Raw genomic sequence first — 25,599 nt, forward strand, 5'->3', positions numbered from 1 at the left:
GCCAAGAAAATCACAACTTTTCATTTTCCGTCGGTCTTAGTACACGATGTAACTACAGAAGAGTCAAGTTTTAAATAGGAAAAATATAGAAAAACAGTCATTTTTGAGCGAGATGCTAACGGTCTAATCAGATTCAATGATCTATGCTAAGCTACAGCTAAAAGTGCTACCGCCAGACCCGGAGATCGGCTGAATGGATTCGAAAACGTTAAAACTCAACCGTTTAACTCTAGGGGAGTTGGAAAATGAGCCTATTTTCGAAAATACTGGAGTGTTCCTTTAAAAGACTTTTTCTCCGGAAACGGAGCAAATAACGAAGGTTTTTACACGATGACGTTGGGAGTGCGCATTACAGATTAGGATGTCTGACAAAAACATGACTGACAGGAAGTAGCGCCCCTCCAAATCCACCCTGAGAGCTGCTGTGAACCAGTCATAGCTACGCAGATCAACAGGCATGAATCGCTGAGGTTTTTTTACACGCAAGTACTGCTGGGAAGGGGCTGAAGGATGCTTTAGGATGTCGTGTCTACGTTTGCCCACCCGCTAAAAAATAAATAACTTAAAGTGACATTATAAAAGCAAAGGGTGCTCTTAATGTGATTTGCATTTGTTAATGTATACATCTATTATAGCGTAACAAACTTGTTAAAAATATTCACAATCGATTCATACTTAATTCAGTGCAAAAAACAAACAAACCATGTAAGGCATGACTCGAGAGATCAGAAATACTTGGCAGTATGTGCACGTTCGCCGTGTTATCGTTTCATTTTACACAAGCATTGAATTTGGTAGTGGTATTCACAAAGGTGAGGAACGCCGAAGACACCGGGATCGCAGAGAGCAGATGCTGGAAAAATGCACTGGTTTAAATCATAGAGTTTCAGATACCACAACAGAACTGCTCAAAGTAACATCATGATGGGTATAAAACGGTAAAAGGTACAGTAAAACCTGGACATACTGGTAAAATACATCTAATGATTGAATGACTTTGGAGAGAAAAGGAAAGTGTCTGTCCCCATAGACTTTAGTCAGGACAGCGCCGGATTTAATTAGTGAGGAATCAGTAGACTGTAATGTTGTTTAACAACATACCGCTTGTACAGCTGATGAAACGTCTTTCAGTAGACCAAAAACTTCATTAAACAGCTTTCAAATGACATGCGATCTAGGTTTATAAGCGCACGCCATTATAAAGACTGTACGTTTAGCCTCATTTTGTGAATGTCGTCTATCCTGACTAAGGCCTATGACGATGCTCAGACCAGGAATATATCAGCCATAAAAGAAAACGGTTATCATTTACTCGCCCTCACATCATTCCAAACCCATGTAATTTTCTTCCATGGAGCACAAAATCACTGTGCTGCTTTTTCCATTCAAAAGTTCAGTGACCAGAAGCTCTCAAAGTCCAAAATGAACACAAAAAGTGCACAAAGTCTACTTTTATGGTGCTTTTTCATCCTTTTTGAAGCGTGACGGACACTGGTCAGTAGATGCTATTAGTTAATGAAAGAACGTTATTTTATCCTCTAGAGAACATGTTTGGAACAACATGAGAACGAGTACATTTTAATTTTTGGGTGAACTATTTCTATGCAAAGTGGGTATAAAAATATGTTATCATTTACTCGCCCTCACGTCATTCCAAACCCATGTAATTTTCTTCCATGGAGCACAAAATCACTGTGCTGCTTTTTCCATTCAAAAGTTCACAGTGACCAGAAGCTCTCAAAGTCCAAAATGAACACAAAAAGTGCACAAAGTCTACTTTTATGGTGCTTTTTCATCCTTTTTGAAGCGTGACGGACACTGGTCAGTAGATGCTATTAGTTAATGAAAGAACGTTATTTTATCCTCTAGAGAACATGTTTGGAACAACATGAGAACGAGTACATTTTAATTTTTGGGTGAACTATTTCTATGCAAAGTGGGTATAAAAATATAGGCATCTGAGACCCTGAATGACTGTTTTCTTCAAAGACCGTGAGAGGTGTGACATGATCATTTTGACCAAGACCATACTGTTAGCCACTTTTTCCCGCCTCGACTGCGATTTTCGTTTCTTTACACACATAAATCAGTGGTTCTCAACTCCAGTCCTCGGGACCCACTGCTCTGCACATTTTGTATGTTTCTCCTATCTGACACACTCAGTTCAGTTCATGGATCTCTCTCCTAAACCGGCTGATGATCTGAATCAGGTGCGTTAAATAAGGGAGACATACACTCTTAAAAATAAAGGTGCTTCACGATGCCATAGAAGAACCTTTTTTGTCTAAATGGTTCCATAAAGAACCTTTAACATCTGAAGAACCTTCTTTCGCCACAAAGAAGCTTTTGTGAAACAAAGTTTCTGCAGATGTTAAAGGTTCTTTATGGAACCTTGTGAAGAAAGAAGGTTCTTCAGATTATAAAAAGGTAAGAAAGAGATGGTTCTTTAAAGAACCTTTCTTTGTAGAACTAAAAATGTTTCTTCTATGGCATCGCTGTGAAGAACCTTTTAAGCACCTTTATTTTTAAGAGTGCATTAAAATGTGCAGAGCAGTGGGTCCCGAGGACTGGAGTTGAGAACCATTGCATTAAATAAGAGGGCCATAAATGAGACGTGTAGCTGTGGAGCAGAAAGAAAGAGCGTTATAGCAGGGTTTCTTTGTGATGCCGCATTATGTGTTGATTCTTTTCCGACGGCCGACGGAAACCCTTCTTGCAATAGTCACACCTGTGCGGATAGTCTTTAGTGTGGATGGATATGACGTGCCGTTTGAAACCCGAAGCGTCCGTAGTGTTGTACTCGCAAAATTGGCACTGATAGACCTTGCGACCGCTGTGAGTCTTCATGTGCTTCTTAAGTTCGTTCTGATGCCTGAATCCACGCTTGCAGCGCTTGCACTTAAACGGCAAGTCCTTGGTGTGAACGGACAGAATGTGGCGGCTCAGCGTGAAGGGGTCTGACGTCTTAAAATCGCAGTGCCGGCACTGGTGCACTTTATTCCCCTTGTGTGTTTCGGCGTGCTTCTTCAGTTCGGAGGGTCTGTGGAAGCCCTTCTCGCAGACGTCGCACTTGTGCGGGAAGTCTTTGGTGTGCACCGAGATGACGTGACGCTTCAGGTCGCTGGAGTTGGTGCTTTTGTGTTCGCAGTGCGGACACTGGTGAGTCTTATGGCCCTGGAAGATCTCCGTGTGTCTCTGGAGCTCCTTGTCCTCGGCGAAGGCTTGCGGGCAGTGGCCACACTTGAAGGGCAGGTCAGTGCCGTGTTTGCTCTTTATGTGAGTCTTTAGGTTGGACTGGTCGGCACAGCTGAAGTCGCAGTGCTGGCAATGGTAGGGCTTCTCGCCCGTGTGCGTCCGCATGTGTTTCTTGAGCTCCGACGGGTGCCGGAAGCCCTTGGCGCACTCGACGCAGACGTGCGCAAAGTTTTTGCTGTGCACAGCCAGCAGGTGGCGGTTGAGGAGGCCCTGCTCGGCCGTCTCGTACTCGCAGTACTTGCACTTGTGCAGCTTGGGCTCTTTGTCACGCAGGATGAGCTTGTTGGAGTTGAGCGGGCTGGCCTCGTGATAGCGCCGCGTGTACTCTGTGTACTCCGGGATCTTCTCGCTCTTGATGATCAGCTTGTGGCTCTCCAGGTGGTTGTGGAAACTCACCTTCTTGTTGGTGGTGAAGTCGCAGTCGGTGCACTGGTACTTCTTCTTGAACATGTGGTCCGGGTGATTCTTCATGTGGCGCTTCAGGAAACCACGTGATTTGAACTTCTTGCCGCAGATGTGGCAGGGGTAGACGGTCAGGGGCTGCCCGTCAGGACCGATGATCACAGCTGAAACAGAAGGAGAGCATGCTGAACATAGACTTCTGTTGTGAGAAAGCATAACCAACAAGAAAAAAAAAAAAGAAAAAAAAAAAAGAAAAAAAAAAAAGAAAAAAAAAAAAGAAAAGAAAAAAAAGGACAACTTCCCTTTTAAACATCCACTTTTAAGGAGGCTTTATGACCAGACTGAGGGGGTCAACTTCACCATCAAAGGGGTCATCGGATGCAAAATTCACTTTTACATGGTGTTTGAAGTGAAATGTGTGTTGGCAGTGTGCACACTAAGGGTGTTGAAATTAATCATTGCATCGCGACGCGGACGATTCTGCATCGATGCAGTAATAGACCATAATTGATTATAGGCTACTGACGTCATTCTCATACGGGCTTGTATTAAAAATGCACTCTCTACTTTTAAATCTGAGCTTTGCTTTTGCTGGAAATGGCACGTGTGTGCGCTAGAGGCAATCGCGGCAGGCTTCAGACACGTGCGTATCGCTTGACAATGTTTCCTTGTTCTGTGCATTAGTGTGAATGCAGCCTATTAAAGCTGCCACTGTCTATGATCTCATCAGTAATAATCAAACAGCAATAATGCGGAATGAGGAAAAATGAAAAACCCATAACTATGATTATCTGTAAACTTTCGGATACTTAAAAGCACTCTTAGATGTTGAAAGTATCACTTGTAATTGTCTTTTTCCCCCTTTATTACTATATATTTTTTTGTATGTTTTGAAGCCATATTTACTTTAATTCTTAACAATAATTAACGTAATTATTAAAAAAATGATCCTGCTTATATAATTTAATAAAACTGCACAAAATAAATGATACAATCGTGATGCATCATGATATTGAATTGAATCAAATCGCTGACATGATAATCATAATCAAATTGAATCGTGAAACCAGTACCGATTCACACCCCTAGTGTACACATCCACCCTATAATGACAAAAATCCACCCAGTGCTTTTTTAAATCCCCAATAATAATGATCACTTTCTCAGATCAGGCTGTTCTGAGATTCTTGGCAGAGTGACGTAGTTCTGCACAGGCCCCTCCCATGACTATTGACTGATGCGGCCGTTTTATAATGTAGACCCGCCCTGAGTGAGCTGGAAACAGTCCGCCATTGTTTCGACACCAGACCAGGGGTAGACAAGATTGTCTCCTAAGCGACTGAGGTGTTTTGTTGTTGGATGCAATAATGAACATAGCAGTCATCATTTACTCCTGACATCTGAAGACGCAGTGGATTACATTTGTTTTTGAAGGGAATGCGCCCCCGATCTACCTAAATGCGTCTATGTTTGCGCGAATCAATTAGCAAGTTCTACAAGGAACGCGGCTAAAGTTTACAGTCTCAGAGAACGGCTCGTCACTCCACGAAAGAGAGGGGTGGGGTCAGAAGAGCTCATTAGCATTTAAAGGGATATGCACCAAAACAGCTCGCTGTGAGCAGAGCTGTTTTTAGCAAGGTAAAAAGTTTTTTTTTTTTGTTTACACTACCATAGAGAAATTTTAACCAAAGTATGTTATAGACTTTTCATGAAGACCCTAAAGAATCATACCAACTTGAGGAAAATGGGCATCTGATGACCCCTTCAAGAACTTCTTTTTTTGTTTGTTTTTTTACATATTATTATTTGCTATTATTGATGATCTCATCAGTAATAATCAAACAGCAATAATGCGGAATGAGGAAAAATGAAAAACCCATAACTATGATTATCTGTAAACTTTCGGATACTTAAAAGCACTCTTAGATGTTGAAAGTATCACTTGTAATTGTCTTTTTCCCCCTTTATTACTATATATTTTTTTGTATGTTTTGAAGCCATATTTACTTTAATTCTTAACAATAATTAACGTAATTATTAAAAAAATGATCCTGCTTATATAATTTAATAAAACTGCACAAAATAAATGATACAATCGTGATGCATCATGATATTGAATTGAATCAAATCGCTGACATGATAATCATAATCAAATTGAATCGTGAAACCAGTACCGATTCACACCCCTAGTGTACACATCCACCCTATAATGACAAAAATCCACCCAGTGTTTTTTTTTTTTTTTAAATCCCCATAAATCATAACCCCTTTCTCAGATACTTGGCTGTGTGACGTCACAGACCCAGGCCCCTCCCACGATTGTTGATTGACACTGGCGTTTTCCCTTAGACCCGCCCTGAGTGAGCTGTCATCAGTCCGCCATTGTTTCGACGCTGGAGCAGGAGTAGACGAGAATGACTCCTAAGCGATTGAGGTGTTCTGTTGTTGGATGTAATAATAATGTCATTTACTCCCGACATCTGAGCCACTGAAGACTGAGTGGATTATATTTGTTTTTGAAGGGAATGCGCCCCCGATCTACCTAAATGCGTCTATGTTTGCGCGAATCAATTAGCAAGTTCTACAAGGAACGCGGCTAAAGTTTACAGTCTCAGAGAACGGCTCGTCACTCCACGAAAGAGAGGGGTGGGGTCAGAAGAGCTCATTAGCATTTAAAGGGATATGCACCAAAACAGCTCGCTGTGAGCAGAGCTGTTTTTAGCAAGGTAAAAAGTTTTTTTTTTTTGTTTACACTACCATAGAGAAATTTTAACCAAAGTATGTTATAGACTTTTCATGAAGACCCTAAAGAATCATACCAACTTGAGGAAAATGGGCATCTGATGACCCCTTCAAGAACTTCTTTTTTTGTTTGTTTTTTTACATATTATTATTTGCTATTATTGCTCTATTACATGAACATTAATTCTCAGACACCTAGTGCAGCAAAATTGCGACAGTTGTTCAGATTTAAAGGGGTGGTTCACTGGTTTTCCTCTAGGCTTGATTGTGTTTATGGGGTGCAGTGTAACATGATTTCATGCTTCGTTTTTATAAAACCACCTTATTTTTCATATATGTTACCTTTATTCTACGCCGCTGTCTTCGGTGTGAACGGCCGGTTGACTTCCTGTTTCTATGATACCACTCCCTCTTAAATACGCAAAGGGCTCAGATTGGTTAGCTGGCCCAGTGTATTGTTAGTGATTCGTCACTCCCCGTATCATTACGGGCAATAGTTGCATGTGCGCCGTTGGAAAAGTTGCGCAACATAGCCTCGCCCCCTTTGTTGCGTGTTCCCGGGGGCGGGGTTTATGTTAATTGCATGGTTTGTGATGTCACCAGCCGGGAAGTAGCTTGTTGTAGTCCCTACCAGTTGTAATTGTAGGCATTAAACAGGCTTTTCCTTAAAAGACAATATCTCCATTTCCATTGAACTTTCAGCACCGTAACTTTACAGATATTGTTTATACTCAAACAGCAACATTACACACAAACTAAAGTTAAAAAAGTGGAATCACAATCAACCACCCGTTTAAGGAAAGGAATTAAATCACAGTTCCATGTGCTCCGTTGGAAAAGTTGCGCAACATAGCCTCGCCCCCTTTGTTGCGTGTTCCCGGGGGCGGGGTTTATGTTAATTGCATGGTTTGTGATGTCACCAGCCCGGGAAGTAGCTTGTTGTAGTCCCTACCAGTTGTAATTGTAGGCATTAAACAGGCTTTTCCTTAAAAGACAATATCTCCATTTCCATTGAACTTTCAGCACCGTAACTTTACAGATATTGTTTATACTCAAACAGCAACATTACACACAAACTAAAGTTAAAAAAGTGGAATCACAATCAACCACCCGTTTAAGGAAAGGAATTAAATCACAGTTAAACTTCATATAACAGAAGCAAAAATTCTGAAATGTATCATAACACCAAGTTTGAAAGTAAAACATTTACAATTTCTCACAACATGCAAGAATTTGACTGCAATTTTTGTTTCTGTGTGACATGAACACAAAGTTTCAGTCTTCTAGCTGATAATGATATATACCACAAGACTGTTATGGAAATAAGGTTATGACCAAACTGATGTCTCAACTGTGTCTTACTGTGCTTGAACTGTTCAAGATTGCTTTAAAATTTAAATTGCCAAAGCTTAAAAATGCATTAAAGGGAGAACTGTGCTAAAGATGATTAAACACAATGTACAGTACACTGGGTGTTAAATTCATTCAGTTTATCGTGTCTACTAGCATATCATTCCCTCCTACATGACACATAAATAATATTAGTTTTTGTTTGTTTGTTTGTTTTTGTTTTATTTTTGAATAAATGCATAAGATTGAAAAACACATTTAAAGGGGAAGAAATAATACATCGTTAATGTCAATACTTAAGAGTTAAATTACAGCATTACTTTTTGTCAGCTTTTTATAAAGATTGCATTACCTACAATGGTAGTCTAAAAACAATGGCAAAAAAAAGTCAGAAAAAAGTCATACAGTGAAATTGACACGGTGAAAGATGAAATATTAGGAAGACAATTTTGTTTCTCTCTTTTTGAAATAGCATACACTGATGAGCCCAGGAACATATGTGGTCAATTTAAGTTAATGTACATTTAAAAACTTTCTAGCACTAGCAGCAGATCATACCTGTCTGGCACTGGCGTGTCTCTCCTCTCCTCTTCTTCTTGATCTTTTGTTTAAGTGCTCGGCTTGTGCTGATGCTGTCAGTGATCTGTAGGTAGGGAGTGGCTGCACCATTCTTACATTCAAAACTGCTTCCTGTGGGAAAGCCATGACTGGTAAGGAGTTTGGATTGGACATTTACACGCTATAAATACACTAAAAGGAAAGGAGAATGTTTCTATAAACGTTAAGTTAAATGACCAATAGTGACCGAGAGCCAAAAATGAAATTTCTGTCATCAGTTTTTGCAGGGTTTCCCAGTTGTGAGTTTGCAAACCTAATAATTCAGTGGTAAAAATTTTAAATGAAAATAAATAGGATTGCAATAAATATATCAAATTGCAAAAGGCTGTGATTCAGTCTGATGTGCTGCGTTTCACTTTAAAGTAAAGCTACAAAGACGATGCAAACACTATTTCTGTTTGTTAGCTTTTTTTAGTCTAAAAGTTTTTTTTTTATTTTTTAAGATTGAAAGTGAACATTCTCAAAAGACACTATTTTAATTAGCAGTATATTATCTTGTGATTATAAAAAATATATATAAATCACAATATAATTTATGACCAAATTGTGCAGCCCTATACTAAATACTTAATATAAAAACAATCAAAATAAGATAATAACTAAACAAAATTGTTTTCCTGTAATGTCTTGTGACTATTAACAATCATCAGAGAACCATACAATGTATTGTTAAATTATTGAAATTTTTACTTAAATATTTTCTTGACATTCGCCAGGAATTTAGTCAAAAGGATTCGGCTGAAACCTAACCCTGAGCTATCATATGGCTTCACAAGACTTTGAATATAGTCATATTTGGAGTACCATACCATAGAGCAGGGGTGGCGAACGTCAGTCCTGGAGAGCCGCAGCCCTGCACAGTTTTGCTTCAACCCTAATCAAACACACCTGAACAAGCTAATCAAGGTCTGAAAGGTTACCAGAAAGCTACAGGCAGGTGAGTTTTAATTAGGGTTGGAGCTGTACTCTGCAGGGCTGAGGCTCTCCAGGACCGGAGTTCGCCACCCCTGCCATAGAGTATGATACGATTATGCTACACTGAGTTCAGCTAGAATTTTCAATTTTGGTGGACTATTCATATAAAGCAATTTCTATCTCTGCCTGCAATATAAATAAAGTGAAGGACCATAAGCAGTCGCCCAGGTGGCAGGAACAAAGGTCTTGTTAACCGGTGTGTCCTCCAGCTGCGCTTCAGTCATAGCAGGAGCTTCTTCCTCCCCAACTATGACCTCCATATACACCTGGTCAGTCATCTCCGAACAGTCTGCATTCAGGACAGAGAACAGCATAAACATAACACACATTTCTGAGTTGCTGCATGCACCTGTTACTCTTCTTAAAGAAAGATGGAGAACTCACTGATATCCTCCTCTCCTTGGCTGACGTCCTTTACAGCCATGTAGACCATCTTCTCTCTGGGCAGCCTGCCTGAACCCGCCGGCTCCAGCACCATGTGCCCGTTGGGAAAATCACTCTCTGCCACCACCTCTGTGCTGCCTACAACACAATCCACACAGAGTCATTACCGTCACTTTGAGAGTCAAAAAAGCATATACAGGAAACACAAAATGAATCCCCGTGGCTCCTGACGATATATGGAGGACTTATGAAGTGAAATGTTCAGAACTGAACACTATTTACAACATATTACTGTAATCCAGAGCCTCAGGCAAACGTTCCGGAGTGATGTCCGGTTCGCAAACTAATCATTCTTTTAAACTGTTTTGCTTGAACCAGTTCACCAAATCAAACTGAAGCGTCTGAAACTGTTTGTGGCTTGAGCAGCACAGATCTACAAGTTACTCAATCAAAACTCACTTTCAGACGCCTGAAAGTCTGCCAAAATACCAGCAGATCTGATCCTCAGATGAATGAACTGATTCAGCGCTCCAGTTCCTTCAACAGTCACTGAACTGAGGAAACAGTTCGACTCGATGAGCCGCTGATGTGTGTGAACCGAAGGGGGGGGATGAAGGTTTTTATGGTTCCGTGGTTTATATAAAAAGTTGAGCTAAAGAAAGCTTATGCTTTAGACATGTAAAACAGCCACGTTTCACATCATTACGGGATGCTTTAATTTAGTGTAATTGAGTATACATGACGCCATTGCATGATTACATAAATGAACTAGTGAACTGATCTAGTTAATTGAAACAAACTGTCTGAAAGAATCAGTTCACGGAAAAGAATAACATTTCCTCGTTTACCTGAGGCTCTGGATTACAGGGAATAATGTTGTAAACAATGATCGTTTCACTTCATAAGACCTCATCTTCAGGAGCCACGGGTATTAATATTGTGCTCCCAGATAAGCTTTTTGTTAATTTTCAAAGACGGCCAGCCGCTGACTTGCATTTTATGAATCATCAATGATCACAGTTTCAGCTAAAAATCTTCTTTGCTGTTTTACTGAGGAAAAAGTCACATCCTACATCTCGGATGGCCTAAGACTGAGTAAATTAACAGCAAATTTTATTTTTTGAATGAATTATCCCTTTAACTAGGTTACTGTACCTGTTGGTGTTTCTTTCAAATCCCTAAACTTAATAAGCAACAATAATAGTCATTGCACGAGTAGCAGTATGGAATCTAGGGCTGAAACAATTAGTCGACATTAAGTGAAGTCACCTGTATTTATATAGTGCTTTTAACAATACAGATTGTGTCAAAGCAGCTTTACAGTATTAAATAGGAAAATAGTGTGTCAATAATGCAAAAGGACCATAGTAAACACTCAATTTTCGACAACGTCGACAATAAAAGATTGTTGACAAATATTTTTGTTGTTGAGTGGTTGTTTGATCTCATATGAGCTAATGTAAGAGCCTGCAGTAATGCGGTTTGACCAGTGTGGCGCTGTAGCGCAAGACTGTAATTCAGCCCTCCTGGATGCAATTCAAGAGAAGACGACTTTGCTTCAGAGCAAACGCAGCCGAACCGGAAGCTGCTGAGCTGCGTTTGGATGAATATGTCAATATATGCTGTGCTTTGCGCTCAATAACAAAATAAACACAACAAGACCTGACAGTGGTGAGAAAGCAGCAGTTAAGAATGCATCGGATTACAGCAAAGTGGGTGTTTGCACGAGCTCTTCAGTTCGATACTCCAGTAAACGTCACGATTTTTTAAATAGACTTATACTTTATGCAGTAGATAGCCTTAAATCAAGCAGCTTTATAGTAGGGATGCACCAATACCACTTTTTCCAGTACTCGCCCGATACCGATACTTTTATTTTTGGTACTTGCCGATACCGTAAATTTGTAAATTTTTTAAATATTGGGTACAGAAACCTAAGGGTATGTATAATGTTAGTTGGTTAACTTCATTTATCAAATAGATAGTCAAACCAAAATTTATTCAGACACCTTCAACATTTCTCACATTATCACAGTTTATTCACTATAGTTTAGAAAATGGTAATAAAATATGACAAGAACTCAGAGTTAAACTGTTTCAGAACAAATTCAGCTTGATAATGTTAGATAATTCTGATAGAAAGGTATGTAATAGATTACAATCAACCAAAAAGTATTCAGACAGCTGTTAGTATGACAGTATTTACACAACAATGAATACTTTGTCGGGCAACCCTTAGCCTCAGTGACAGCCTGTAGTCTCCTGCGCATGCTGTCACCCAGCTTCGTGCACACCTCAACTTCAGTTTTTTTCCCCAGACTCAGTCTGAATAATTTTTAGACCCAAATTTGTATAAATGTTACTGGTAGTCCACTGTATGAAGAATTTTTGGGTATGATTTGTCACAGTTTACTTTATTTTGCTATCCTCACTTACATAAATGAACTATAGTGTCCTGCACCCACTAGTAAAAAAAATATCTCGACAAGCTCGCGCATCTGCGCCGCTGTGCGCTCAATCCACTCAGCGTACTTTGCTCATCAGCTCGCGCACATCAGCTATACAGGCGTTAATACTGAATGTTTAACATTATATTCATTGCATACATATACTTCGTAGTAGACATCCTTAACTCCATTCTGCTGTCTGTTGTTCTGTTGTCTGTGTTTCTTTGTTTGAATATGGCGCTTAACACATGCTGTGTGGTATCGGCGTTTGGTATTGGGACATTTTAACGAGTACGAGTACAGGAGACCAGTATCGGTGCTTCCCTACTTTATAGTATTAAACATGAAAAACCAGAGTCAGTGTCACTTTCAGTTAGAATTACAACTTGAATTTCTGTTTTAACGCAGCTCTGCAGTGTGGAGCTACCTAATGATAAAATAGTTTTATTAGTGGGGAAAAACATTACTTCATGAAAGTGAAATAATCAACGATTAGTCGATTAATCGGTCTAATAATCGTTAGATTAATCGATTATCAAAATAATCGTCTGTTGCAGCCCTAATGCAATCAGCTTGAGGCACAGATGTGAAATGTGTTCCTTACCTATTTCCACATCTTCATCTCCATCTGCCTTAAAGATGTAAACTTTAATGACCTCCGAGCTGAACTCATCCTCTTTCGAGCCATCGTCTTCCTGGCCCACATCTGCGGTGATCTTTAAAGGTGCGTCTCCAATGTCTAGCTTTTCCCCAACCTCATCCACTGCAAAGAAGCCAAACATCAAACACTGCTGTGGATCCAATCAATCCATCCACAGGGCTCGACAGTGCAAGCATTTCACTCGCATTTGTGACTAAAAATAGAGGTGTACGAACTGGAAAATGTATTTAGGAGCATGAGTGCAAATACAATTTCATAAACAGCCTAACTTACACAGTAGCCTATAACAAACGTATTAATTTCTTCCAGTAATTTATGGAAAAACAGAGATACAGCCTCATATGATTATTGAACTTTAAAAAGGCAAGGATTTAATTTAAATGAGCACAGATGAGAAGAAAGGTGGAACGAGTGAAGGAGACGCGCTGAATGAACACACACACTCGGCACTAGAGGGCGCTGACGCTGCCGTCACCGTTTAAACCCTGTAAACCAGGGATCCTCAAATCTGACCCACGAGATCCACTTTCCTGCAGAGTTTAGCTCTAACCCTAATCAAACACACCTGAGCATGCTAATCAATGTCTTCAGGATCATTAGAAAATCACAGGTAGCTGAGTTTGATCAGGGTTGGAGCTAAACTCTGCAGCGCATTGGCCCTCCAGGGTAAGATTTGAGGAACCCTGCTGTAAACAGTTAATTATATATCGTGATAAAACCTTGGCTGCATCCGAAAGCCTTGTGAGGCAATGACACCGCAGGCAGCGTTTTTGCATGAAGGTATTTCATGAAACTGATTACGGCCAGGCTTCTAAGGCAGCGTAACGGTTTAATGATCTAAACGAATATTTAATTACTATAATACTGATTTCTCGCTAGAAATAATATCAAAAGTGCAAAACGTTAGTCAGAAATATACATTTACACAGAAACTGACCACCAAACGCAACTTTCAGACGCCATCTTTATTTTTAGGGGTGCTCCGATCAGGATTTTTGAGGCCGATCACAGAAAGCAGTATCTGCCGATACAATCTTTTTAAAACCTTCTTTTTATCATGTAGAATTATTTATAGCGATACTCCAATCAGGAATTTTAGAAATTCATTCAGGGCCTGGGGCATTTTTTTGACATTTTTCAAAAATATATATTTATCTCACCTAAATATCTGATCATGCACTGTATTTTTGTTTTTACAATCGTACACACAGCACAAGCCTGATTTCGTGAGCTGTATGTGTTATTTAATGAAGAAATATGAATTGTACCTCACCTTCAGCATTATAATGATTTCACCCGCGCCGGACAGAGACTGAGACGGTGCTGCTGCATGTCGCGCCAAACCTCTGACGGCAGCGTCATCAGCATGAGATCGGCTTTACAGAGACCGCCGATCAATCATCCCAAAGCAACTATCGGCCGATAGTGATCGGTAGCCGATCAATCGGAGCACCCCTATTTATTTTTCAGCGCAATCGTCACTATCAAAAGTGCAAAACGTTAGTCAGAAATATACATTTACACAGAAACTGACCACCAAACGCAACTTTCAGACGCCATCTTTATTTTTAGGGGTGCTCCGATCAGGATTTTTGAGGCCGATCACAGAAAGCAGTATCTGCCGATACAATCTTTTTAAAACCTTCTTTTTATCATGTAGAATTATTTATAGCGATACTCCAATCAGGAATTTTAGAAATTCATTCAGGGCCTGGGGCATTTTTTTGACATTTTTCAAAAATATATATTTATCTCACCTAAATGTTTGATCATGCACTGCATTTTTGTTTTTACAATCGTGCAATTGTTAAACGTTAGTCAGAAATATACATTTACACAGAAACTGACCACCAAACGCAACTTTCAGACGCCATCTTTATTTTTAGGGGTGCTCCGATCAGGATTTTTGAGGCCGATCACAGAAAGCAGTATCTGCCGATACAATCTTTTTAAAACCTTCTTTTTATCATGTAGAATTATTTATAGCGATACTCCAATCAGGAATTTTAGAAATTCATTCAGGGCCTGGGGCATTTTTTTGACATTTTTCAAAAATATATATTTATCTCACCTAAATATCTGATCATGCACTGTATTTTTGTTTTTACAATCGTACACACAGCACAAGCCTGATTTCGTGAGCTGTATGTGAGGTTCACACATACTCCGTTTGCAGTGCGCATGCAGTCCGTGTGCGGTACGTAAGCGGTGCAGAAGCAGCACGGACTCTCGTTGTGCTTTCACACAGGAGTCCGCTACTGATCCGTGGCTGTTTACTACAAACACAACATTTATCCATTATTTTAATTTCAAATCCAAACATTGTTGCTTAAAAAGCTTTTTCAGCATTGTGATTCTTTTTTTGCACAGTGCAGTAGCTAATACAATCTTTCATAGATGTGTTTAAACGCAATAAATATAAGAAACACATTATTCAATGCTTTTTACATTTGCACTAACTTCTAGATTTATATATTAAGTTGCTCAAGCAAGTGGTAAAACATTTAAACTACTTCATTATCACAAACATTCTAAATGAAAACTTACCACTGACATAAACTGTCTATGGAAGCATATAGGTAGTGAAACTCTATTTAAAATGCAATATTCAAAATGGCAATATATTTCTGTATTTAAATTTACATTTTCCATTACCCATACGTGCAAAGTTTGTTGCAAAAGTAAAAGTAAAATTAAATTATATAATTTACATTTGCTATTTCCAATAGTAGTCTTAATATGTAAATTGCATGCACATTTGAACGCTTTATAAGTTGCGAAATGAAAATGTATAACACAAATTGATTTGACATGCGTAACATGTCCAAGCAGAAATGGTAGCATAATGATCATTTAAATGCTATTTGTCCTAAATGCATTTAGACTAACAGTTAGAACACTTAGGATTGCATTTTCATCATGATGCCGTGGGATACTTGTAGCAAAATACAATCTGAAAATGCATTCCAAGCTGACCACGCCCACTCAGTGCTTCAAGGCGAGGATTGGCGGAAGCGTGTTACGTTTGGATCGTTTGAAACATGGCAGCTGGAGATCTGATAAGATCGTTGAATTCACTGCAGATGAAGTGGAGCATGAACAGAGAAATATATGAAACGTATTCCATGCTGAAATCAAACATTCGAGCGACTGCCCAACAAACCGAACGTCTTGAGCTTTGAGCGTCTTACACTGCGGGTGACCCACGTGACGCCAGCGTCTTGAAATTAGCTGGTTTTTAAACATTTAAGGAGCCAAGCTGCTGTGTAAAGACTATAAATGGACATTACAAGCATTACAATAATGATATTTTATACCTAAAATAATACTCAAACATTTCCTGCATCCTGCTGTTCTTCCCTGAATAAGTTTTTAAAGGTGTTGTAGGCTAGTAAGTCGTTCCGAGTAATACATTGAAAAAGCTCCCACCTGTATATGACTAAACAAAATAACATGTAGTTTACTTGAGGTTCTGCTATAAATGTGTTTATTAGAAACATTAATTTAAATTAATTATACACTTTTTTTTTTAATTAATTAAGACTTTCCGAGTTTTTGAACGGAAGTCCTGAATGACTGTTATTAAAGGTCATTTAATGAATTTTAATGATTTTCAATGCCCCGCAGAAACCCTGCCTTTGTTGGAAAAGTAAATAAATTATTTGAATTATGTTTGATTATGTTATAACACTTTTCAGTAACAATACTATCTATATGCTTCCATAACTGTCAGCTCTACTGCTTTTTCTTTTGCATTTCAATCTTTATTACAAGCAATCCTGTGGCTCATAAAGAACTTTGTTTTCCTACCTCCACGAGTGCCATCTATTATTGCCTTGTTTATCTAAAAGTGCTCTTTTCCTTTAAACCTAGCCCAAAAGTCATAGCCTATGTGTTGACAGTGAAACACAGGAGACTTTAATTATATGCATTTATGGTTTAACTACTACATTTTCGTGTCAATCCATGTTCATACTTACCGCAAACAATGCGCTGTTACTTTAATTTAGCGCGTGCAGTGAAGCAGACATAGACAGAAACGATCTCTGCACTGCTGCAGACGCACCGCTACTGGAACGCACTGCTGGACTGCAACCGTGTGCTGTGTGCACGCTTTTATCCGTTAACATGAGCGCAGAAAAAACACGCACCGCATTCGCACTGCAACCTGGCATTGTGTGCATGAGCACACGGTCTCCAAGAGAGCGCACGAGCGCTGAATGGTTAAACACTGGCAAGAATTAAAGAGGTGGTTGACTGTTTTTTTTCTAGGCTCGACTGTGTTTACGGGGAGCAGTCTAACATGTGTTAATGCTTCGTTTAAAAAAAAAAAACCATTATTTTTCACATAATTTAGATTGATTCCACACTGCTCTGTCCCTTCTCCCATAAACGTGCTGATCATTTCCTGCTTTTATGAAGCCCCTCCCTCAGAAATAGGCGATGGGCTCTGATTGGTTAGCTAGCCCAGTGTGTTGTGATTGGCTAAACCGCCTCTAGAGCGTGTCTAAACGTCCCTCAGCTCAGCAGCATGTGCTCCGGTTGTATTGTAAACAACGGCGTCGTTAATATCGCTTATCAGTTTGAGCCCGATTGAGAAGCAGAGGATATTATTGAAGAGGATCGCGCAGAACCTGCGCAAGCACGGCTTTTAATGGTATGTTTTTTTGATTGTTGCCATCTCATACTTTTAGATACGCTGTTATTTGTAAATGCTACTGCTTCTGCTAGCTTTTAATATACAGTTTTATCCTGATGAAAGCTTTAATACAGTACAGCAACCACACGAGCGTCTATGTATACCGCTTCTCCTAGCTATGTGAAAATAAGTGTATAAATGGAACAGTTCATTGTTGGAGCTGAGCTGATGATCTGAATGAGAGATTGAGTGAGAGAGAGAGAGAGAGAGAGAGATGCAGAGCGTTTGCAGAGCAGGGGACACGAGGAACAGTATTAAGAACCGCTGCTTTTGAACATTGATTTTGAAACTTGTGAATCCATTAGAATCGTTAGAAGACAGAATCGTGATTCATATATGAACAGATATTTAGGTGCACCTCTAGTTTTCTCTTCCTCTTCTCTAAAGCAGCGCAGCATGGCCTCGCCCCCTTTGCTGACTTTTCCCGAGGGCGGGGTTTATCACATCACGAACCCGGGAAGCCGTTTTTGTAGGCATTAAACTGCCAGAATTTTAAAAGACGATATCTACGTTTGCATTGAACTTTCAACTTTTGCAGATATTGTTTATGCTCAAACAGCAACATTACACACTAACTAACATAAAAGTGAAATCGCAATGAACCACCCCTTTAAATATGTAAATCTAAACATTAACCAATACAATCAGGGATTGTTCGTGATTTGCTCGTAAAATATATCACAAATATTTTTAAAATTTTGAGAGAGCGTGCGGTGATTCCTGCGTTTGTGAAATTATGTCTCACAGAAAAGACTTTATAAGTTATTTAATGAAGAAATGAAGAAATTACCTCACCTTCAGCATTATAATGATTTCACCCGCGCCGGACAGAGACTGAGACGGTGCTGCTGCATGTCGCGCCAAACCTCTGACGGCAGCGTCATCAGCATGAGATCGGCTTTACAGAGACCGCCGATCAATCATCCCAAAGCAACTATCGGCCGATAGTGATCGGTAGCCGATCAATCGGAGCACCCCTATTTATTTTTCAGCGCAATCGTCACGGAATGGAACGCACAGGATTGTGGGATATCAAAGGCATCGAAGGATACATCTATGCTGCCTTCAAAATTGGATCAGAAGAAGGTACCTCTGGAGACCGGAAGTAAAGCAAAATTTGGATTCGGACGTGCCTCGATGCCTTGGAAAGCTGCCTCCGAAGGCAACATTTTAGAGCTTTCGGACGCATTGTGAAAATCTGATACCGTCACATACCCAATGTACATGGGTCAAAGACGAAAAAGGGTTTAAGCATAAAAACAATAAGTGTAATACTGCTTTAAATTATTGTTGTTTTTCCCCCAAAAAATTACAAAGTTTTCTGCTTAATTTAATTGCAATTTTGTTTTTCTGAGCAAAAAATAAATATAAATTTTCCCCTGATTTACAAAAGAGACCCACTAAAATGTAATTCAGTGTAACAATCTTGTCAGGCATATTTACAACAAAAATCAATTTATGACATATTAAACGAATAATTACTTTCACCCCAAATACTAATTAGTTGTAATTTTATATTTTTTTAAATGTGCCACTATCCTAGGTTTTGCCCATTTGTCAGTAAGATTGTTTTTACTCATTTAAAACACAATTTTTATATGCTCCCTTATTCTTTTATATATTTTAATACGTACACGTCAGAATAAGCATGTTGTTTGAATTTTTACAAAAATAGTGTGTTACACTGAATGAGAATGTAACATTTCAACCAAATTTTTACATTTTATTCTCCAAAAATGTATTTGAAACCTTAAAAGTAGACACTTTACTTACATTTAATGTGCTTTCTATGAACATAAACACTTTTGTAAATTTATTACAATTTAATTTATTAACGTCATTACTTAACGTATTGACCCACATACAATTTAATAGGACTATAAATAATTACATAACTAGCCCATTAAAACAAATCGGAAGCAACATTATTTAAAAACCTTGTGTACATTCTGTATTCTGATAAATTACATAAGTGTGCTTGTAAATGTCTCCTTATATCCCCTTATTAAGTTAAAAATTTGCATTGTTCCCCTAAATGTTTTTAATGCGCTGCTACATTTTTCAACTGAGGAGCACATGTGCTCCTTGGGAAAATGGTAAGCGTCAAGCCCTGATCAATCAATCCACGTAACAGCAAACTCACAGGAAATCATGAGGTAGTCCTCCGAAGTGCTCTTCGCATCCTCCTCCTCCTCCTCATCGACTGCTTTAATGGTGACGTCAGACGCCTGGATGACCGTCTCAGTGTCCGTCACCATGACCTCTGCGGACACCAGCTCGTGGTCCAGCGGGCTCTGATCGTGAGGAGACATGAGCTCAGCCACAAACACCTGATCGGGCACCGTCTCCTCGATCAGGTCAGCCGTGCCGCCCAGAGCCTCTTGGATGGCCACCTCGGCCATGATCACGCCCTCGGTGGTGAGGACGTCCTCATGACAGATGTCGGGCCCCTCCACCACCTCAGCCTCCAGCATGATGCCCTCATCCGACACCATCACGGCCTCCGGCACCGACACCACAATGTGCTCGCCGTCAATGTGGGCCAGGCCTCCCATCCCTGCAACTGCACAGAGGAACATCACAATACATATGTCTGGATGCACGGTCAAACCAAAAATTATTCAGACACCAGATATCATTTTTGATATTTTATTGTACTAGTGGGTGCAGGACACTATAGTTCAAGTAAGTGAGGATAGCAAAATAAACTAAACTGTGACATATTATACCCAAAGATATTTAGGTGCACCTCTAGTTTTCTCTTCCTCTTCTCTAAAGCAGCGCAGCATGGCCTCGCCCCCTTTGCTGACTTTTCCCGAGGGCGGGGTTTATCACATCACGAACCCGGGAAGCCGTTTTTGTAGGCATTAAACTGCCAGAATTTTAAAAGACGATATCTACGTTTGCATTGAACTTTCAACTTTTGCAGATATTGTTTATGCTCAAACAGCAACATTACACACTAACTAACATTAAAAAAGTGAAATTGCAATCAACCTTTAAAAAGAAATGCAATTTATAAACTTTAGTGACGATGCGACACTGCCTCGATTGTGCAAGTGACAACTCCTGTGTCACCTGTGCAGCTCACTTATAGTGCAGACGCGATGTGATTTGAAGCCATTTGCGTATTTTGAGAGAAAGAGCGCGCGTGCGGTGATTCCTGCGTTTGTGAAATTATGTCTCACAGAAAAGACTTTATAAGTTATTTAATGAAGAAATATGAATTGTACCTCACCTTCAGCATTATAATGATTTCACCCGCGCCGGACAGAGACTGAGACGGTGCTGCTGCATGTCGCGCCAAACCTCTGACGGCAGCGTCATCAGCATGAGATCGGCTTTACAGAGACCGCCGATCAATCATCCCAAAGCAACTATCGGCCGATAGTGATCGGTAGCCGATCAATCGGAGCACCCCTATTTATTTTTCAGCGCAATCGTCACGGAATGGAACGCACAGGATTGTGGGATATCAAAGGCATCGAAGGATACATCTATGCTGCCTTCAAAATTGGATCAGAAGAAGGTACCTCTGGAGACCGGAAGTAAAGCAAAATTTGGATTCGGACGTGCCTCGATGCCTTGGAAAGCTGCCTCCGAAGGCAACATTTTAGAGCTTTCGGACGCATTGTGAAAATCTGATACCGTCACATACCCAATGTACATGGGTCAAAGACGAAAAAGGGTTTAAGCATAAAAACAATAAGTGTAATACTGCTTTAAATTATTGTTGTTTTTCCCCCAAAAAATTACAAAGTTTTCTGCTTAATTTAATTGCAATTTAATACACCCACAACAATAGGTGGCGCCAAACACGCATAAAACCAGTGTGCCGTGAAATACGTAATGTGATGCGTGTTGTAAAGATTGAGAGTAAAAACAAAAGAATAAGAAAACCTTACAGCTGCATGAGTCGTGACTGATGGGACCAAACTCTCTTTGTGATTTTAAAACGTAAGACAGTACCCAGATCTGAAGACTACAGTAAGATTTAACTTCTAGTCATTTAGAAAGTTCATGTGACAATTAATTCTTATCATTATAACACTTGTATTAACATTATGCATGAAGTGCAGTAAAGTCTACATTAGACTTTAGTAACAACAACATGAGAAATATATGAATATTAAGTTACGTGCCCTTACGCACCCACGTGACGTCTGCACGACCCTATTAATATTCATGAGGCCAGCCGTCGCCATAGTAGGCTTCGCAATTTAGCATTACCGCTCCGTTCGAAACAAAGTTACTATCGTTGCATCGACTCGATACAATTAGAAACATACACACAATACTATATTAGGATGTAAGATCCACTTTAATACACCAGAAGAGCCCAGTTTATACGCAGTTAAAAGCTCGCGCGAATGCAGCCTCGTTACTGCGCCATCTTGCCCTCCGCCATTACACTACATGCTAAACGGCTAATAGCGTTAGCTACCTAATACGGCGACACGTAAATGACTACAACACAGCCCGGAATACAACAAAAACGCGACGGCCAGATGTACTTTCTGTATTTACTTCGTACATGACTGCTTTCTGCGGCAAAAGCGAGGCGCGTGGTGGCCGCGGGGACTAGTTTTGGCGCTTCCTCGCGCAGGCCGACAGGGCCGCCGGCGACCGTTTCACACACCTGCCGCACCAATCCAACACGCTGTACCTGCTCCGCGACCGCCTTCGGCGCGCTGAAGAGTTTCGGATCCCCGCGAATCTGTCGTGATTTATTATCGTTAATTTTCCAACGGTAGCACTACTGCGGCCTGTACATTGAGGATCCCCAAACGCTCTTTTCCAGGCCTGGGCCAATCACGCTGCTCGATTCGTTGCCTCAGCCAATCAGAGTACTCGTCTCTGAGCCTCAGCCAATCGGAATGCTCGTTGACAACAGCAGAGGGCGGGGCAGAGCGAACGCGCGGCACGCTTTTACGTCACCTCGTATTACGGTAACGTGATGCTGTGCGCATGCAGTTTACACGTCCAAACAAAACATGCTCTGCGAATGTGTTTGGGCTCCTTTTGATCACACGATAAAGCCCTTTCAGTTACTTGCCGAGCAAAGGAGGCTCCTGGAATGAATAAGAAGGCTCTTCTGTTAGGTGTATTGCTGAAATTGATTTATTGGTTTTCTGAGGCACTCCATTATCATTGCATACTCATATATTTCCAATTGTACTGGCTCAGTGCATATTTACACCTAGACTACACAGGCATCACACTTGCAGCTGGAGTGACAGTGTAGTGGCTTCAAGCACTGAAGTAAGGACCCGTAGTAATGCACCGCTGTGATCGCCATTACAATAAAAAAATGAAAATAAAATGTTCTTCTCTGAGGTCAATTTTTGTGAAAACTATTGCTATGCCTCGACGATACAAAACACACATTTCTTGCTTCTTTACAGAATACAACGATTCCTTCATCAAATTAAAAATTCTCATTTTTTTCCCCACCACACACACACAAATAAAAATAATATATCCTTCATTTCTAAAAATAGATAGACATGCAAAACCAACAGCAGGTTACTCCACAGCATTTAGGAATTCAATTCCACACATTGTTTCACAAAGACAGCCAGTATTACAGGACATCAAACCTTTTTCATTACTCAAGTTCTCGTACTCCCCCATTCTCATGAAAATAAAAGCATGTTATCTGAAAATCAAGCAAATATTACAACGTGTTGTCGTCTTTGAACGCAAACGGTGTCCGATCCATTGTTCCTCTCATTGTGGAGGCTCCGGTTTTAGGGACCCTGTGTTGATGTTTCTGAGGAAAGCAGCTGAAGTTCTCAGGGCTTCAGTAACAGCCATCTTGCCAGGCCTCGTCAGCGGCGGCAGCGCACGGTTTGGTCATTCCCAGTGATCTGCTGCGGAGACACAGTGACCTCAGTCCCACAGAGCTTCCTCAAAGGCTACCACCGCAGTCTATCTGGGGTGCGTCTCCCAAAAGCATCGTTACCAACATAGTTCAACGAGTCGGTGTTTCCCGAAACCGTAGTTCAAACGAACATTCGCAAACGTACGTGGTTGAACTACAAGTCTCGAGCTGTGGTTAGAAGCACAGATTCTTGTTAGTAAGACATGGACTTCAATGCATTCTGCTCTTGGGCACAAGCAGCAAGATAACAAGCAGTACGACACACACAAAAAAATAATTGTGAAATATTATTATGATGTAAAATAACGTTTTTCTATTTTGATATACATTAAACTGTAATGTATTTCTGTGATGCGCAGCTGTATTTTCAGCATCATTACTCCAGTCTTCAGTGTCACATGATCTTCAGAAATCAGTATAATATGCTGCTTTATTATCAGAGCTGGAAACTGTTGCTGCTTCATATTGTTTTGGAATCCGTGATACGTTTTTCAGGATTCTTTGATGAATAAAAAGTTAAAAAGAGGAGCAATTATTTAAAATAGAAATCTTTTCTAACAATATACACTACCGTTCAACAGTTTGGGGTCGGTGCATTTTTATTCTTTCTTTTTATGAAAGAAATTAAAACTTTTATTCAGCGAGGATGTGTTCAATTAAGAAGTGAGAGCAAGTATTTATATCGTTCGAAAAGATTTATATTTTGAATAAATGCTGTTCTTTTTAACTTTTTATTCATCAAAGATTCCTGAAAAAAGAATCGCAGTTTCCAGAAAAATATTTGGCAGCACATCTGTTGATAATTCTGATAATAAATCAGCATATTATACTGATTTCTGAAGATCATGTGACGCTTTATACTGGAGTAATGATGACGGAAATTCAGCTGCGCATCACAGAAATACATTATATTTTAAAGGATATTAAAATAGAAACCATTATTTTATATTGTAACAACATTTTGCAAGATTACTGTTTTCTTCTGTATTTTTGATCAAATAAATGCAGCCTTGATGAGCAGAAGAGGCTTCTTTAAAAACATTAGTAAATTAGTCATCAGGTGCCATGTTCAATACAGCAGCCTCTTAGAGATGTCTAATCGGATAAATAGCAGAAGTTAAGACGTCATTAGTCAATGGCCCTATGTTGTTGAACTAATGTGGTTCAAACGACGGAGATGCGACGGTGTTCGGGAAACAGTCGTGACTCGCTAGTTCGTGGTTAATGAGCGAGTTGCGTCGCTGTATGGGAAACGCACCCCTGGCTGATCTCGACTCACCTCCTGGGCGTCTGTGGAAGCCTGCCTCTGGATGAAGGTGAGGCGGGTGTCAAGCCTCTTCCTGGCGTTTGCCGGGCGACAGCAGCGGAGTATGACGCCCCGTTGTTGGGACCGGGCAACTGCACCCTCCTCAGCCCTCCCTGGGCACTCGCTGGCCCTTTGGCCTGCTGTCGCAGCGCAGACATCGAGCTGACGGGGCTCAGGGCTTTCATGGGAGTCCGCAGATAGAGAGGGGACTGGCCATCAGCCCTCATCCTCGCAGATGATACACCTACAAGAGCAGCCAATCACAAACACTCCTGTCAAATACACAGCTATTACATTAATAGTGAAAATATACAAGACGATGTGTTTTACCCAACTGTCTACATTTTACAAAAAGCGTAAGAGAGACTTTCACACCGACAAAAATCCAAGAAACGGGTTCAGAATCACAAGCCATTATTCTGGCCAGGCAAGCAGAAACCTGGCCCTTATTTTTAAAGGCGTGTGCAGAATGATCCTAAATGGGTTTCCAAATGCTCCTACAAATGATTTTGAAAATGTTCCTGAATGCATCCCTTTTTTGCAGTTATCTTAAATTGAAGCGCAACCATCTACAGAACACCCACAAAAATCCCTAATGGTTCAGAAGTACAGCACTGGGAAGAAAACCAAGAGAGACACTTTTGGAAAATATATGTGTGTGTGTGTGTGTGTGTGTGTCTCTGTCTGTGAGTGTCTGTCTGTGTGAGTGTGTGTGTCTCTGTCTGTCTGTCTGTGTGTGTATGTGTGTGTGTGTGTGCGTGTCTGTGTGAGCGTGTCTGTGTCTGTGTGAGCGTGTCTGTGTCTGTGTGAGCGTGTCTGTGTCTGTGTGAGCGTGTGTGTGTCTGTGTGAGCGTGAGCGTGTCTGTGTGAGCGTGT

General features: G+C 40.3%; 2 protein-coding genes across 3 annotated transcripts in view; both read right to left on the minus strand.

The window, feature by feature from the left end:
- Nucleotides 1–2,541: 2,541 nt before the first annotated feature.
- Nucleotides 2,542–20,091, minus strand: LOC107565134 (zinc finger protein 711-like). The gene is made up of 6 exons (XM_016250346.1): nt 19,677–20,091; nt 12,778–12,936; nt 9,727–9,864; nt 9,494–9,631; nt 8,308–8,439; nt 2,542–3,821 (listed from the first exon to the last, which is right to left on the minus strand). Exons 1-6 carry the CDS (start codon nt 20,086–20,088, stop codon nt 2,644–2,646), a joined length of 2,157 nt encoding a protein of 718 aa, XP_016105832.1. The 5' UTR covers nt 20,089–20,091; the 3' UTR covers nt 2,542–2,643.
- A 2,545-nt stretch (nt 20,092–22,636) lies between these two features.
- LOC107565135 (SLAIN motif-containing protein-like) overlaps nt 22,637–25,599 on the minus strand; it is a 28,986-nt gene continuing 26,023 nt past the window's right edge. The window contains exons 7-8 of one of the 2 annotated variants that reach the window (XM_016250348.1): nt 24,697–24,967; nt 22,637–23,403 (exon numbers count right to left, since the gene is read on the minus strand). In XM_016250348.1, coding sequence (XP_016105834.1) covers nt 23,337–23,403; nt 24,697–24,967 — 338 coding nt within the window. In that variant the 3' untranslated portion in view covers nt 22,637–23,336. Of the gene's footprint in view, nt 23,407–24,696; nt 24,968–25,599 lie in introns of both variants that reach the window. The other variant, XM_016250347.1, reaches the window with a different exon arrangement.

Source organism: Sinocyclocheilus grahami, unplaced genomic scaffold, assembly GCF_001515645.1.
Source record: "Sinocyclocheilus grahami isolate Dianchi unplaced genomic scaffold, SAMN03320097.WGS_v1.1 scaffold983.1, whole genome shotgun sequence".
Taxonomy (NCBI): domain Eukaryota; kingdom Metazoa; phylum Chordata; class Actinopteri; order Cypriniformes; family Cyprinidae; genus Sinocyclocheilus; species Sinocyclocheilus grahami.

Bases quoted from the DNA above. Each gene is read 5' to 3' on its own strand.
- LOC107565134 (XM_016250346.1), bottom strand. From the start codon at position 20,088: ATGGGAGGCCTGGCCCACATTGACGGCGAGCACATTGTGGTGTCGGTG. The intron at 12,937-19,676 runs GTGAGTTTGCTG...GCTTCTTTGCAG, and splicing joins GGACTACCTCATGATTTCCT to TGGATGAGGTTGGGGAAAAG. The intron at 9,632-9,726 runs GTGAGTTCTCCA...TCCTGAATGCAG, and splicing joins CCAAGGAGAGGAGGATATCA to ACTGTTCGGAGATGACTGAC.